A 17,340-nucleotide genomic window follows, 5' to 3' on the forward strand; every position below is an offset into this window, starting at 1 on the left:
GAAACAGAGAGTATACTCGAACTTTAAGCGAAAATCAATATCCAGTATTACCAATAGCTATTTGGTAGCGAGAATAACAAGAAATTGTTTTGTTGGCCTTGTTTGTTTTTTTCCGGTATATCTTTCGCATCTAGTTTTTTGGATGTGAACAATAATAACACTCTAACCACACTTCAGAGGAAATAGAAGCTAAGTACCTCCGAATTGCAATATGTAATTTAAGTAACTACCTTTGGTCAGACTAGAAAAACGAAGTTTTAAATTTGCAACATAACATTCAATTGAAGAAAAATCGTGCGGTGTTAAAATATCTATTAAATATAACATGCTTTCTTGAGTTGTCGTTTAGAGTCCACAATTAATCGAGTTTATCTTTAAGCCCGGACAATTATATTAAACTACTCAATTAACTGAAATAATATGATCCAATTTTATTACAAAACCTTGAAACGGCAACAGTTTTTAGAGTTTTTCAATGGCTACAAAATGATTAATTCCAAACTGGCGTTTTAGGCGATCACATTTCTGATAGAATCAGACACCCAGAGATAATCGCTCTGTCTGACATTCATTTAAAGTCCCAATTATCTGTTGTTATTAATTTAATAAAAAACAAACATTGAAACATTTGCTGCATTTATCGATGTAAGCTTAGGGCGGACTGCAGAAAATTTTAATAAAATGAATAATTATTATAGAAAACTTATCTTTAACTTCTAGAAGAAAGTAGCTAACCTTGAAATTATGAACAGGAATCACCACTGACTCCTACCTGTATAACTACTCAAGTACATACAAACCTAACTACCCGCTACCTACTTAACTCTACACATAATTTCAAAAATAAAAACAAACAAATGTATCAAATTATATTATAAAATAAATTTAAAATCTTCAATGCAGCTATAAACATTGCAAACTATTGAAAATTAAATTTGAAAACGTTGCTTTAGATTTTCAGTTTTCACAATGAAAATTTTAAAATAAAATACGATTTTTATTAAGCAAAATACCTAACACTTTGAAGCATACATAGCTACAGCATATGTATATACAGTGATGAAAAAATAATTAGAAACAATGAAAAAAGTACGAATGTACTTTTCTCATCATTGTGGGAGCATGCTTTTGGTTTGCAGGTTGCATAAACCTGTTAATTTGTTAATTAAACCCGCTTACATCTAAGCTTGGAAAAATAATTGGAAACAATGAGCAAATATTGAACAGTTGATATTATTTAACGGTAAATCTAACCATGCAAGAAAAACAACTGCCATAGAGGACAGAGTTATTTGTAGACTTAGTAAGGCCAAACGTTTTGCGACCAGCAAGGAGATTGATTCAGCTGTTGCATGCCACTTAAGCTCAGGATTAGCGTCTAGGACAATAAAAACAGATTGCGGGGTTATATTGCTCGCAAAGAACCACACGTTTCAAAAATAAAACATTAATTAGCATTTGCTAATTAACATTGACAAAAACCATTAGCGTTTTGGAATAAAAGTATTCTGGAGCGATGAATCAAAATAAAACCTGTTTTGATCTGATGGCAAAAACTATATGCATATATGTCAACAAATAAATCGATCCTAAGAAGACTATCAAAACGATTAAGCATGATGGTGGAAATGTGATAATTTGGGAAGCCTTTTGGTAGTATGGCGTTGGTCCTATAGTGCGTATCGATGGCCGAATGGATCATCAGAAAATGGTATGGAGCCATATGCTTTTGATCATTTTCCAGTTACATACATTTTTCAACAGGATAATGATCCAAAACACACTTCACGTTTACTAAACTGTTGGTTTGAGGAACAAAACATCAATGTCTAAAGCTGGCCACCACAAAACAATGATCAGAATCCGATCGAAAATTTTTGGGCTGACGTTGAGAGAAGTTTGGGAGTAAAAACTTCCAAAAACTTAAATGAGTTGTTCATAAACATAGTAGAAGTTTGGTGGAATATCCCACTTTAACGCTGTCAAGATTTGGTAGCTAGTTTACCTTAAATCTAAGAATGTCAAATGAAATGCAGGATAAAACTTGACGTTTACGTGTGGCTCGCATTCAACATCGGCCTTTAAAATTTCACTACCCTATATATTTACTTCAGGATTATGCATATATATTCCTATTTAAATGCAAACACGAGCAACTTACCTTGTTTGGTTAACTCTCATTTCTCTTATCGTCTGTCCTATTACATCTCAAATCCTGATTTCTTATTGAGATTTCCTCCTGTTTTTTTTTCTACGCGAAAAAAATTCTATTTCCCTCTAGATTTTCCATCTCTTCCCTTCTAAGCGATTTTTTCAACTACAATTGCTTCCCCGTCCATTATAGTCATTCACACATACATTCAACTCAACCAATCGCAGGTCAAGAGATTAGAGCTTGAAAGCTTAACGCCTACGAAGAAAGCAACCATTGTTTTTTCTTTACAACATTACAAGCAACACAAGCACGGTTCTGACAATTTGCTGGATGTACGTATTTCCAAAACTCAAAGAAACGTTAAGGCATCCCAACGTAATTTCCTTTCGAGAAAATGAAGGACCTTTAATTAGATTTGTTCCTACTTTTTTATCTTGCGGAATTCTAAACCTGAATTGAATACAATTATTTATATACTTAATCTTAGTATATAATCTCAAACCCATTTTACAGTTAAAATGTAAGTTATTTAAAATTAGGTTTATTATGTACGTTAAATATTTAAAAAAGAAAAGGAATTGCACTGCAACATTTTTTTGAAATCATGGTTGACTCAACTTTGCCAATATTTTGCAGCTACTACAAAAAAAAAGGGGAAAACAACGACGAAGGAAAGTTTTTGTTGCTGTGAAATTTACTGCAACAACGTGATAGTTTTTGTTAAGCATATCCTTTAGATATATTGTAAAACATACATAAGTCGTATAAAATCTTAACATATTGTTAGTGGGTTAGTTTGGTTGACCATTATTTTTTGGGAAGTTGAATACAAATTTATGTTTTAAGTGTAATTTTTATATGGTTTTGAGGATTTTTAGTAATTTTGTTTAAATTATTTAGTAAGTAAATATAAAATTTTTGTTTGACAGGAATCAATTTAAAAAAAAGAAGATACGAAAAAAAACGGGTACATCTATAAACGCACAGAAAAACCTATTTATATATCCAGTAGAAGTAATAGACGAAGCAGTACCATCATTCTTTTCTCGTAGTCGGAGTAATTCTAATTGTTGTAAAAAAGAACCAAAGAGTGGTGAAGGAAGTGGATCCACTGTGCAGGATTCTGGATTTTCAACAGAGACAACTTCATCTAAGGAGGGCTGTAGCACTTTTACATCTTCTACCGGCTTGCAGGTAATTGGAGATTTGAACGAGAATATCTTTGTTTAAACCATTTTTTATTTTCAGGTAGTAAATGCATCTAATCGTCTGTTTTGTGATTCAGATGATGAATTGTTAAATCTACTGGACGTAATTTTTAGAAAAACTTTAAAATTTCGAAAAAAATGTCCTTCTATGTCTAACTTTGAGTGTGATAAAAATGAAAGGCATACCACGTTAGGGTGTAGTCCAAACTTTAGAACTTCAAATATTTTGCATCCAAAAATTCTGCGTTTTAATAAAAATCATCCCTTTAAACAAAATTTGCTAAGGCTTAACATAGAACGGGATATGATACTTTTAAATGTTGCAGAACTGGAGTCTGAAGTTATAAAAAATCGAATTAAAATTTCAAAGATGGAAACAAAATTAGCGTTATTATCATCGGAGAAAAAGAACCTCGAAGAAGAACTGAAAGCAGCTCTCAATCGGAACAAAGAACTCAATTTTGAATTTTTTCAACGCAATTGTGATATTACTAGGTAATTGCAAACGGTTTTTGTTTTTCTAATTTGTCTTTCTAAATAATCTTTACAGCCGCAAGGATGTAAGGCCAAAACCAGTTGATGATATTAGGTGTCAACCTGAAATACATGTAAAACATCAATGCTTACATTTGTTAAATAAAAACTATGGCAAAGGAACTGATCAAACAAGATCAAAAAAAATACGTCAAAATATCCCAAGTGAAAATGGCAGAAGGTTGCAATCTTCAACTTGCGGGAATATATTTTCAGAAGTAAATAATAATTCTGAAAATTTAGTTATTGCAAAGAAAAAAGGGACAATATTATATAACGAGGAGTTTGTTTATAACAGTGGTAAAAGCGACAACCAACATTTGGGAAAACTTGATGGAGTATTAAGTTCTCCAAAATGTCTTTTTAAGGCTAGAGAAATAGATTCTGATAAAGTTGCAGCAATATTACTCGAAAAAAATCCCATAGAACTCCAAAGACACCTTCTCACACTAACAGTTGAAAATCAGGTAATGTTTGTTTTATTTATTTCTTCTAAATAAAGGTAGAAGGAAATTTAATTTAATAATTTTTTTGTATTTATTATTTTTGTTAGTTGTATTAGAAATTATTTTCACAGATGGGATTTGTTATTTGGTTATAAAATCTAAAAAATAAACTGATCTAAAATTTGGATGACATATTAGAACCGCACCGCATGCAAATAATAAAATATTCCATTGACTGGTCACTTTCCTTTACTCAGCGAAGTTAAGGTCAACAATAAATGGATATAACAAAAAAATATAATCAACGACAAGTCAATCAAAAAACCCAATTAATCTTATTTAGTAGTTGGCAATTTTACATAGGTTTCTTTTGTATAGCTTCAACCAAATGAGTTGGCCATTCTATTGCGCTGGTATCTTTTTAATGTAAAAAGACAACAATTACTTTTTATTAGTACTCTTTATATGTTTATATTTAAACACAGTGCGAGCATTAGGAAAATAAGGAAGGATTTAAGAGAAGATACCGGTACACATTGGTCTTAAAGTTCTAAACATCAAAATGGGAGGGAAAAACAAAGTTGGCCAAAGCATTCCACATTATAGATGTGTGATTTAAGAAAGAATCCATATTTGACAGTACGTGCGAAATTGAGGAAGTGCGAGTATTACAGCTAAATCGTTTAAGGGGTGGAATGCAACTGGCTAATTCGGCAGAACATTGTTTGTAAGAAATCGATAAAACAACGAAAGGCATAAAACATTGTGGCGGTGTCAGTCGTTCTTTGACTTCAAAGTGTAAAGAAGTGTATTTTATATTTTATTTCAAAGTTAAATTAGTGCAAGTTATAAATAAAAAGTAAAGTTGGCAGTTTGTCACCATAAAAACTAATAATCGATATCCCAGTGGAGGTGGCGTCCGAAGACAGATTGAAAGGTCGTGGGTTTGATTTCCACTGCGAACTGGCTGCCGTAATACAGATTCCGAACGAACGCGTGGAGTTGGAGGAATGCGTTAAAACGCACTCTTACAATTACAGTAATATGCGTTGGCCTCGTTTCAGCAACGCTTTAGTGAGAGAACTTCGTTCGAGTGACATAGCCCCACCAAACAACAGAAACCTGACTAATACAGAAATTGACCAACATTTACAACTGATGGACGAAACAACAAAACGAACGATAGAACAAACAATACCAAAGTACAAAGAATGAGACCAAATGGACGCTTAAAGAAATGCGACTATTGACGCACTACGTAAGCACAAGAGTGGCTTACTGACAAGACTCAAAAACTTGTACAGACGACTTACAGACCCACACGACTTGGAGGTTAGAACTCTGAAGTCGTCAATAAAAATCTCAATCTGTCGAATAAGGAGAAATACAGGTTATCAAGACATCATGATTATCATGACAGCGCTTCCAGAAGGGTATCCGTTGTTCAGTAAAATGTTGTTGATCGTGTTTTTATTATTAACGTGGTAGTCAATGTCACTTATAGAGAGAACTCTTCTTATAAGATTGTTAGCCGTATTTATGATAGTTTGTTTTGGGTGTTTTGAGTTAAAGTTAATGATCCTTCCTGATGAAATTGGTTTTTGAAACCGCTGCATATCATCAACGCCAACAACACCATGAACCAAAAAACTGACATGGAAGAGATAAGCCCTCAATACAAACACTTATTAGAGAGTACGAGAAATACAATCTTCTAACAATATGATCTTTTAAAACTAATTTTTCTATGCCTGTTACTTGTCAGTTGAACTTTGTGTAGTTATGTCTAACTTTTAATTTTTGTAAAAATAGTTGTGAATTAAATGATTCTATTCTTAAGTGCAATATTCATGTAACAAGTGCAAGTTTTCATTGTTTTTTAATGTTATAAAATTGTAACTAATTTATTAATGCAAAATATAGATTAATTGCCACACCTGATGATGTTCATAGACATGAACGAAACGTCGTGACAACATAAATAATTGTTTTTTCATTGACCTAAAGCCCGTCATTAATATTTGCATCACTTTGAAAAGGTCATTTCCATCAACAAGCATTCAAAATGTCCGTAAGGAGTTGAAAAAGCTGTTTTTTTTAATCAAGGGGATTCATTTTTATTTGATGTAAACCTTTTGCAAGGTCAAGTGTTGAAAAATATTGAGCTCGTCCTCATTTATCTAATATTTTATCGATATTGGGTATAGGGTGGTTAAATTCGATTGTTTTTTCATTTAATTTTCTATAATCGACTACCATTCGCCATTTTTGTTCACCTGAATTATCTATTTTATTTGGGACTACCCAAATAGGTGCATTATAAGGGGAAACACTTTTCCGTATTACAACTTGTTGTAATAAATCATTAACTTGCCGTTCAATTTGTCTTTCGTGGATTTTAGTATATATATATATTTTACTAAATATCATGCTCAGTCCTAATGCTATGCATAGTTTGTGTTGTTGAAGTAAGTTTATCACCTTCTTCATAAAAAACATATTTATTTTCATCAATAAATTTTTTTAATTTCTGTGTTTCTTCATATTTTAAATTCTTATCTAATAATTGGCTCATTTGCGTTGAGTTGCAACATTCTAGAGTTTGAATTTCTTCATATTCGTATATACTTTTAATTTCTCTCTTTTCGCTGTCATAATTCTCAAAGTATGTTTTACTATGATTCCTACAAATTTATATTTCGTATTCTCATCAACTTAGTACTTTAGTTATGATCTCAAATTTTATAATATTTTCATGATTAAGCGATTTTATTTTGATTGGAACTTTCATTGAAGTTCTCGGATTTTCTATTAGCTGTGACTCATCAACTGTACTTGATGAGACTTAGAAACAAAATAAAGGTTTTTGAGGGGTATCCTTCGGGAGCAATACCAAAATATGTTTTTCTTATAGAAAAAACCAAATTAAGAACACAAAATTTAGAGATAGTTTAAGAAAAATCACATGTTTTAACAAACAAATTTGTATGGGGACTGCTGTTATTTTTCGAATTAATAAAATGAAAAAACGCCTTACGCTAATCAGCTGAAAACCTTGATATAAATCAACTCTTGGACTCTAGGAGCCAGGAAAGACAAACAGACTGATAGAATCGGGGTACCCACTTTTTTCGACTTGCCTACCGTAGTTCAAAATTGTTTACTGAAGCAAAACTTGCCTTATAGTTCCTATATGTCGCCAGTAAAAATCACTTCAATTCTCACTATTTATGTGTGTCAAAAATGTATAATAATAAAATTGAAGTCTAGTTTAAGGATTTTAAAGGCAACTTAATATAAATTTGATGATCTCTTATTTCAGGTTTCTTCTTAAGAAACAATTTTTATGAAAATAATTAAAAGCATTACTAAAGCTTTTTTCAAATTCTAAATTGAGTGAATACAAAAATGTTAGTTGTTTTGGACATCAAACCACTTTTTGGTGAATGTCGTTATATTACTAATAAATCTATAGATGAAATCTTTACTTATAAGATTTAACTGTATAAGCTTTATGGCTCATATGACCCCCCCTGGATCGCCAGTTGGTCAAAAGTTTATGAATTATACTGAATTTCCTATTCATATTATGTTCTTAATCCAGTTCTCAGTGTTAAAAGTAGTACTTTTAGCAACAAAGTTTAAGGAAGTTAAATGCAAATATTGTTTTCATATAAAAAAAATAATAATTCAAAATATAATGGGGGTCATATCCTTTTACGCAAGACAATTAGTTTTGAATTGAAGGGAATTCCTACAAAAAAAGCAAACAAATTATGGCCCAGGTGGCGAACCCTCTACATACCTTCATCCGTCCAAAGCTTCAAAATAATTCGCATGTGCCCCTAAATCAAGTTTAAATCTCTGGGATAGAATTAAAACAAGGGCTTTAAAAATGATAGGCGATAGAACTATAATCGAAACATTTACATCCCTAGCACACCGCCGCAATGTTTTTTTTTTCTTTTTTTAATTCATTTTTATTAATTCAATCTACCCACTATCAAGTGCCGACTACCCACTATCAAGTGCCGATTGAATTTCCACCACAACTGGCTCTCCTGCTTCACCCTATCAGTTTGGCCCCGTTCGGACACTGAACTGAAGGAGCTCTATCCACGGTTCGTCGTATGACATCATCTATCTAGAAAGAGGAATGCCTCTGGTGGAATGAAGACGCTCAAGCGTGCACTTTCAAAATGTTCGTCGTTCCGATAGAATGCACCGGAATGTGACCCCGAACGAGTGCAATGTGACCCCGAACGAGTTTTATTACGAAATTGCCAAATCTGTTGATTCGAGCCCCGTTGTATAGGACCCCGTTGTAACAGTAATGCACATAAGAAGATTCGATTGTTAAGGCAACGTTGAACCGTTTCGTCAGAGCGAAGGTTCCTCTGGCCCTGGTCAGAGCAGTATTTATGTCTGTCGAAACATAAATACTGCTCTAACCAAATACCGCGGTACTTCACTACACTTTTGCTCGCTAATGGCTGCTCGTATAGATCAACGATGACCATCTTGCACCAATTCTTGCACGTATTCCTCGTGGCCCCAGCCAACGGAGTCCGGAACAGAATTGTCTCCAACTTCTGGACATTTGTTTTCAGCTTTCAGTAGTCGCAATATCGCTGAATCTTGTCGAAATCAAGCTGCAAGAGAATTCTAATAACCTCAAACTTTCGGGCCGTTCTGTACGCAATTAGATTGTCGGCGTACGCAATTGTCTTTGTAAGACTACCCATCAGATCGCTGATGCAAATGCTGAAGAAGGTGAATTCACCGCTCCCTTTTGGAAACCAATTTTAATTGAGAATGTTGTGGTAGAAGTTAAATTGTCACTTTTGACAACAAACTTTCAACCGATAAGCATATCATAAAGTATATACAACAATGGCTTGCTTATGCCAATCCTGCTCAGTTTTAGGTAAAGACCCTCTAACCATACGGTGTCAAAGGCTTTTTCCAAATCAACCATAACAGCACCTGTGCATTGTTGTTTTGATTTATTCAATTAGATATCAGAAACGAGCTTAGACGCAGCATGAATTGTGTCATTTTGTTGTCCGCAGCCCACTTAGTCAGAGCGCTATTAATGATTTTTTAGAAAACTTTACTGATGCTGACGAAGACTTATCGACCGAAGATTTGACGCATGAAACCGCGGTTCTCAGATCGGCATTGTGCCATATCATTTCGAAGGTAAAAGTGATTAAGTAGGGCTCTGTTTTCCAGGTCGTGGTTGGGGCGAATGCTAACATTCACCTTGTACACTTGCTGGAAAGCAGCTCCCACCGCCTCCACTTTTTTCTTCGGATCTTCAATTATGTAAAAGTCATCGTCAAAGATGGCTTCTTCTGGATCTATTTGCGCTGTCCTGAGTACGTCTCTGTTCTCTTCAGTTCTTTGGAGTTTCAGACACGGATGGTCATTATCGTTCTTTTTACTGAATATCTTGTTGATTTTATTGAATATACTGGGGTCATTGGAATTAACTGACCGGATCTTGCGGTCCCAGTACTTATTAATTGATAACCTGTAGTTCTCCTTAATCAACAGATTGACATTTTTTATTGATCACTTCAGTGTTCTTACCTTCAAGTCGTGTGGGTCTGTAAGTCGTCTGTACAAGTTTTTGAGTCTTGTCAGTAAGCCACTCTTGTGCTTACGTAGTTCGTCAATAGTCGCGTTTCTGTAAGCGTCCATTTGGTTCCGTTCTTTGTACTTTTTGTATTGTCCGTTCCATCGTTTGTTTTATTATTTCGTCCATCTGTTGTAAATGTTGGTCAATTTCTGTATTTGTCAGGTTTCTGTTGTTTGGTGGGGCTATGTCACTCGAACGAAGTTGTCTCGCTAGGGCGTTGGTGAAACGAGTCCAGCGCATCTTACTGTAATTGTAAGAGTGCTTTGCAACGTATTCCTCCAACTCTGGCCTGTTTTTGTTTTATTTGTTGGACCTTAGGGCAACCCCTATAGTTAGCCGGGTGCCCTTGGTTTCCACAAAGGACACACAGGGTCAAATCCTCAACCCGCTCATACCCGTAGCGTGATGGTTACTGCATTGGACTATCGTGCAAGGGGTCTTGGGTTCAATCCCTGCCTATGCCACCTTAATTTAAAAAAGTTTTCACATGTACTGCCTCTTGCGAGCAATTGACAAATCCTCCAAGAGTAATTCTTGTCATGAAAAGAGCTTTCCAAAATTAACCGTTCTGATTCGGTATATAAAGTGTAGGTCCCTTCCATCCCTGACAACATTTCCCGCACACAGGAATGGTTGAGAGTTGTAAGTCACTAGGCCCTGGTTCTTCATGGACTGTTGCGCCAGCTAATTTATTTTTTTATTTAATAATTATAATTATTATAATAACAATAATAATGATAATTATGATAATAATAATATACTTCATCAAATACAATTTTGACAGTAGTTGTGGTACATAAGGCTCAAAGGTGCAGAATTGGCTTTGCTAGCAATTTAATGCCTTAAATCTTGACTTAATTGAAACAAAAAATTAATAAGGTGAATTTTAAATGAAATCAATATACACGCATAGAAAATAATTTCGAACGAACGATACTAAAAGATTATATATTTTTAACTATAAAAATGCAAAAATAGTTTGTCCAATGTTGCACAAGTCATTTCAGTCAACATATTGATAATCGGTCAAAAATAATTTTAAATAAATCCAGCCATTCGGTGTCAAACGTCAGTCGAGAAAAGAACAATAACAAAGCCGTCTGTCAGAGTATTTTGCGTGAAATAACTTATATCTAAATGTTAAGCACCTTTCTATTTATTATTCGTAGAGCGTACATCAATATATTTAATAATTGATGAAAATCTTTTTTACGACTCGAAATCTTTAATATGTTCCTATTGACAAAGTTAGATCGCATTTAAGATGGCCGCCGTATAGTCAAAGGGCGCTCTTATTTAAAATCGTCATTTCGTGAACGGTCATTCCGGGAACGTTCCCGGACATGATTTGACGTATTTTCCTTGTAGAAGATTGTGTATGCATTGTTTTCATTATTGCTAATTTAATATAGACATATAATACACCCATGTTATAAATCAAAGCTTAAATTATATGCTTCGTTTTGTTCTTGTTGATTTTATCAAACCTAGAAAAATAATAAAAAATATTTATAGAATTCTGTGCGCTGCCCTGTTAATATACAAATTTCAAAACAGTATAAGCTAAAAGTTATCATTTTAGCTTGCAATTTTTTTGTCATAAAACCAATTTTGAAATTTGCAACCTTGGTGATTTTGAGCCATAAACGTATCTATGGAGAATAAACTGAAAGTACCAGAAATAATAAGATCATGCGACTTTAAAGATCTACTTTTAATATTGAAGAGCTTACATTTTAATCGGTATCCTTAGATTTGCTCCTTTCATCTATTGTTTGGCTTAGTCTCGAACTAACTGCTCTGTTTCCGACTAGTAACAACTGCTCATAGAATAACCTAAATATTGAGGTTTGATAACTAGGTTTTTGTTAAGTTTTAGTTTGCTATGTTACTGTCAGAATTAAAATATTTAAGAATTATTACTTATTGTTTATCAGGTTTATATAATATCACGTCTGTATATTCTTTGCAGGCAAGAAGATCATATCCGGAGCACAATGATCGAAAAACCATACCATCCGTTATAAAAAAAAATGCATCCAAGCATTTAATGCAACAAATTGAAAATATATCTGACTATAAACATGATTACGATAATAACTGCTCAGTGGAATACTTAAATAATTTTGAACATTTATTCTATGAGAATGTTGAAGCCATCAACAGAGATAAAAACATTGGTGGAATTCTGGCTCATGACCAGAAAATTTATAACGCGTGTAAAAAAAACAGCCAGGTAACTAATAGAGTAAAACCAAGTAGAATACCACTTTTTGATTCAAAAACACTCCATTCAACAAAAGAAAGTCAAAAATCGTTAAGCTTAAGCAAAGGGAATATACTTACCCAGAACAGTCATTTAAATCAACAAGATTCGCTCACATTTAAAAATAGAGTATCGCTGACTCATGTTAATACCAGCCCCAAAAAAAAAAACCAGGATCCAAAAACTAAACAAATTTTTCACTTAAAAACTCCACCGAAGTCTAAACTGAATTTCACAAGTAATGAATATATTCAAACAGATAAAACAGCTGAATTCACAAAAAAACTTATTCAAAACAAACACTCAGATCCTCTTATAACCTTTCCAATCCGAACCGATAGGGAAAAAAGGCTAAAATTTATTTTTGATTCAAATGAAAAACTCGTAAGGAAAAGAGATACAAAAACTAAAATGGATACTGAACAAAATAAAGGATATTTGAAGCAATCTGGCGTCAACATGCTTATTGGAGGTGTTATCAAAAGCAGTTATAAAAATTCAATAACGAATTCATCAATTAACAACAGTATTGGAGAAAATGAGCCTCTAACTGATGATCATATTGGAACAGTAAGCAACTTTCGATCTGCACTCTTTGGTTGGTTAAAGATATAAACCAGCTAAATAGAATACTAAAATGGTGAAGGGTTTTGAACTACATACTTTGCGATTTCTTGTAAGATTTTAATGGGCTAATTTAGTTCTTGCATCAAGCAATCTTTCATAAACTGTAATATAATTTTATTAAAACAAGAAAAATATAGCTTAATCTGAAAATCATCTAGCATTGTGTAAGCGTTTAAATTTGAGCTTGCAGGTCAAATGACAAACAACGAACACGATAATAAGAGACATTCATTTTGGTTTGGGGCAAAACCCCATTTATTGGGCTTATTTAGAGTGACATATCAAGATACCCTTACCTATAGATCAAAACCTAGCCCAGCTTACAATAATAAACTAGATTTTTAAGAATTATTAAGTTAAAGGGTAAGTTCAGGAGACCAAGTGTTAACATTAAAATTGTTGTTTTAAGTTAGTGGACTTTCGATGTCTTATATATCAAGTCGTGTATACCTCAAACACAAACATAACCTTCCAAAAGCATCTGAGGTGACCAGCTAACTATTATTGTACTCAAAAGTATATTTTGTTTGGATCTGTCCAGAGTTTTACAGTATTTATCTTAATACGCGGCAGGAATTTTAAATATGTGCAAAAGAGAAATATACAGAATATGGTCATCATCGACTTTAGTTCTCTTTTTATTTGTAAATGACGCTAGTCATTCTATTTCTTGAATTCGGTATGATCATACAAGTAAAATAGTGTGAAAATCACTATTCATCTAAAGAAAAAATTCGACAAGCTAAAACCCGGATACAAAATGGAAAAGGAAATCTAGCACACCTCATTCTCATACCTGTTTGAAACACTGACATACCCCCGAAATTTCAACATACCATCCAACCACAACCTAAAACGTCGTCCTCGTCGTCATAGTTGCAGTCGACTAGAACTCTTTGCATTTATATATGTATCTACTATATCTATTTTCTTTCTTTTAGTTTCAGATTTCAGTATTTTCAGCTTTGGAGATGATTGTTGATTTTGATTTCAGTGCAAAGCAGGTTTTGGTTTGTTTTTTTTCAGCCTACAAATAATATGAATTTTGAAATTTTTGCTTGCTTGCCAGCGTATGTTACATACATTTTTATTTTTTTTCAGATAAGTACTAAACAAGCTTAGTATTTGTATTTTCTAAGACATGAACATGAACACGGTACGGGTACCGTGCTAAATGCAGTATTTCTTCCTGTAGTGCTAAGACGCACATGATCCGGAAACAATGATCTTTTTAAGGATGCTTGTAAATTAGAAGATGATCTTCCAAATAATCTCTATGTTTGTGAGATTCATTTAGAAAAAATTGTATATTAAAAAAATATCTTAAAAAGAGTCTATTACTAGCTAATATCTTGGCAGTAATTCTTTTAATTCTTTGGACTCAAAAACGTATTTGAAACCTAATATTTCATCTGAAAAACTTGAACCTTACTTCAGTTTTAATCATTTTGGATGGAAATACTTCTACTGCAGTGAGTGTTGAGAATTCCACAGAAAAAAATGAACAAGACTATAAAAAGAAAATTTTGCAATTAAAGCATTCAAAAAAAATATATTCTTTGAACACAAATTGAGGATCGTGAGAAAACAAAGCAATTAAAAAAGCTTCAAAAGAAAAATTAAAGTAGGAAGTTTCTCAAATAAAATAAATAAAGCAAAAAACACAAAAACAATTCAAATTTAATGGATTCATTGCCTTTGATAAGCAAAAATGCAAGATTTTTAAAAACTTTTTTTTAATGCTGTTCTTATAACTTTATGAGGGAAACTAGTGATTTGTATCTTCCTCATCCTACTTCTTCCTGTCTACAGGTTATCACGAAGAAGTTTTATCAAAAATAAAGACAAATTTGATCAATTACCTGAATTCAGTAGAAATGTAGTACTTACTTTTGAAGAAATGTCTATTGAAGGTAAACTATTTCTGTATGATTAGGGGACTTGCTTCAATTTTAAATATGTTTTGAACTATGTTGTGAGTCTTTGTCTCGCTCTGGAATTGAAGCAAGAGGTAAGATGCTTAGATGCAGAAGACTTGGAAGACTTGGAAGACTTCATCAAGTCCAAGCCTGTTTACAAAAGCGGTAAAAAAAACGACAAACATTTGTTTGTTCACGAATGTTTTGATGCACCTCATCTAGTGGAATTTATCCGAAGAAACCTTATATCTTCATATTTGTAGCTTCTTAATGGAGCTGTTTTTAGCTGGGACGTTGTGTTGTGACTTGTGAGGGAACTATACGCTATTGACTCACAGAACCTTGTAAGAGCATGTCCAAAAATCAGCTAAGCACACGTGGACCCCACAAATTTTCAAAAATTTCTTTAAGCTTGGCCACTCAAGTTTTTTCAAACAGTGTTCATTGGGAATTTTTGCAATGCGTGAAGCTTCTGCTTTTTCAAAAAACGATAAAAGAAAGGCCAAATCAACATTAAATGTTTTCAAAAAAATTATTACACTATTTGACGCAACGCGAACAAAATAGATTCTAATGTATTTGAAATTCAATCAATTATTGCCAAAATTATTAATTATTTGCCAAAATTATTTCACTCAATCTACATTTTGCTTTGTTGTTGTAAATAATACAAACGAAGAGCCGATACAGCCGCAAACTTTAATCCGCACTTTGACATGATAAGTTGTCTTGATTCAGCCATCTAGCTCAACAACTGCAAAAAAAAACATGTCCATTCGTTATTTTTCAGGATACTGTTCTTATAAACTATTCAAATTGATGAAAGAACCATGCCATAATTGCACTAAAACATTAATTAAAACAGATAAATCACTAACTGAAAATTCTGTATTTCTTATTCATCATAAAGACCTAAATTCAGAATCAGACTTCGGTAAATTATTTCCACCTTCCAATGAGTGTTTTGAAATTTTCAAGCTTCAAATATGTACATTTTTTCGAAAACATATATGTATGTACATACAGAAAAAATCCTCAAATTATCAACATAAGAATTAATAAAGTATCTTTAGCCATTACAGAAACAGAGTTTGTTATGCCTGACTTAGAGGTTCAGACAAATTCAAAGGAATGTATCTTCAGGCCAGGTTTCTATTAGGTTGGGTACTCCCCCTGGTGTTTCCGTCCGACGTTTTCTTTTTATCTTCTTTGATGAATATTTTAAATGATGTGTGTAGTTAACACTATCACACTAGAAACAAGAAACTTCCCTTTTCTTTACTTGAACGACAAATTTAATTGAAAGTGAAAAATTTGTTTCTTTATTTTGAATATATTTATTTATTAACTTGAATGATCGACGACAATAATACTTTAACGTTCTGAGTTCTAATAAGCCACCTTTGTTTGTTTTACACCTCTATATATAGCTAGATTGTGCTGACAAATACATAAAATATTTCATGGAAATTCAAGTAACCTAATTATAAATATTTTTATGATGACTTTGCGTCTGGGAATAATAATAATATGCATGACATCCATAACACGTCCCCCTTTTAGACACATCTAAGGATACTTTATCCTGAGATTGGTTTTAGGTGTTCTTAGCTCCAGGGCCTCTGCTGATGTACTCATGTGGCTGTCATCTCGGACTGTTACTGTCATTTCTGGGTTGGTTCGATGCCTTTTGTTAAAACATCTATTAAATAACGATATAGTGGTCCTTCCACCCGATCCACATTTCCACATAGTATAACCAATTAATAAGATTATTATCACTCCAGATATAGACATCAGAACTCCTTGTGATCGCTCTGGTATTGCTTCAAATGTTTTTGCCCAAAAGCTCCTTTGATTTTGAATTTCTGATGAGAGATCCTGTAACTCATGAATATCATTTGCTGTTATTTTCGACATTGGTTCTTGATATATTGTTACTTCTCGCAGCTTGATATTTATGCAACAATCTTCGAGATCCCCATATGAGTGTTTGTCATTTAATGGTAGTTCTGCATCAATATCTAATGTTTTAATTGTTGTATCGTACGTTTCTAATACGCCACTCCTATTAATTGTTATTATTCCAGACCCTACTAAATTCCCACGTTCTGTTTCATTTTTACATTTACAATTATATTTAGTTTCTTCAGTGATTGTATACAAATAAGTATTTTATTTAAGTTTATAAAAAATTTCAACTTTAGAATTTACAACTTTAGCATTACAATTATCTGCTCTTTTTCTCATAAAAATATTTACTTCACAATTTACATCACTAATAGTGCTTTTTAGCAATAAAGGTTTACAAATATATTTTTCATTTATATTTTTGCAATTGGTTAAATCTTTTATTAAAGTATATTCTTCTCTGTTTTTATTTATGATAAGAAATTTATTACTTAAGCCTAAAATTACAATTCCGTTTTCTACAATTTTGGGCATAGCAATCGTTTCATATATGTCATAATTTTCTTTTGATACTATAGGAATTTTTATAATTATTACGATCTTTTGATTTCTACTAAAGGCCGTTATTTC

General features: G+C 32.8%; 1 protein-coding gene across 1 annotated transcript in view; it reads left to right on the forward strand.

The window, feature by feature from the left end:
* The window catches only part of LOC129953692 (uncharacterized), a 61,727-nt gene extending 48,694 nt beyond the window's left edge, over nucleotides 1-13,033 (forward strand). The window contains exons 3-6 of the mRNA XM_056067028.1: nucleotides 3,085-3,349; nucleotides 3,404-3,858; nucleotides 3,914-4,364; nucleotides 11,960-13,033. Of these exons, the coding sequence (XP_055923003.1) occupies nucleotides 3,085-3,349; nucleotides 3,404-3,858; nucleotides 3,914-4,364; nucleotides 11,960-12,868 (2,080 nt within the window). The 3' untranslated portion in view covers nucleotides 12,869-13,033. The remainder of the gene's footprint in view (nucleotides 1-3,084; nucleotides 3,350-3,403; nucleotides 3,859-3,913; nucleotides 4,365-11,959) is intronic.
* The last annotated feature ends 4,307 nt before the right edge of the window (nucleotides 13,034-17,340 follow it).

Source organism: Eupeodes corollae, chromosome 1 (genome assembly GCF_945859685.1).
Source record: "Eupeodes corollae chromosome 1, idEupCoro1.1, whole genome shotgun sequence".
Taxonomy (NCBI): Eukaryota; Metazoa; Arthropoda; class Insecta; order Diptera; family Syrphidae; genus Eupeodes; species Eupeodes corollae.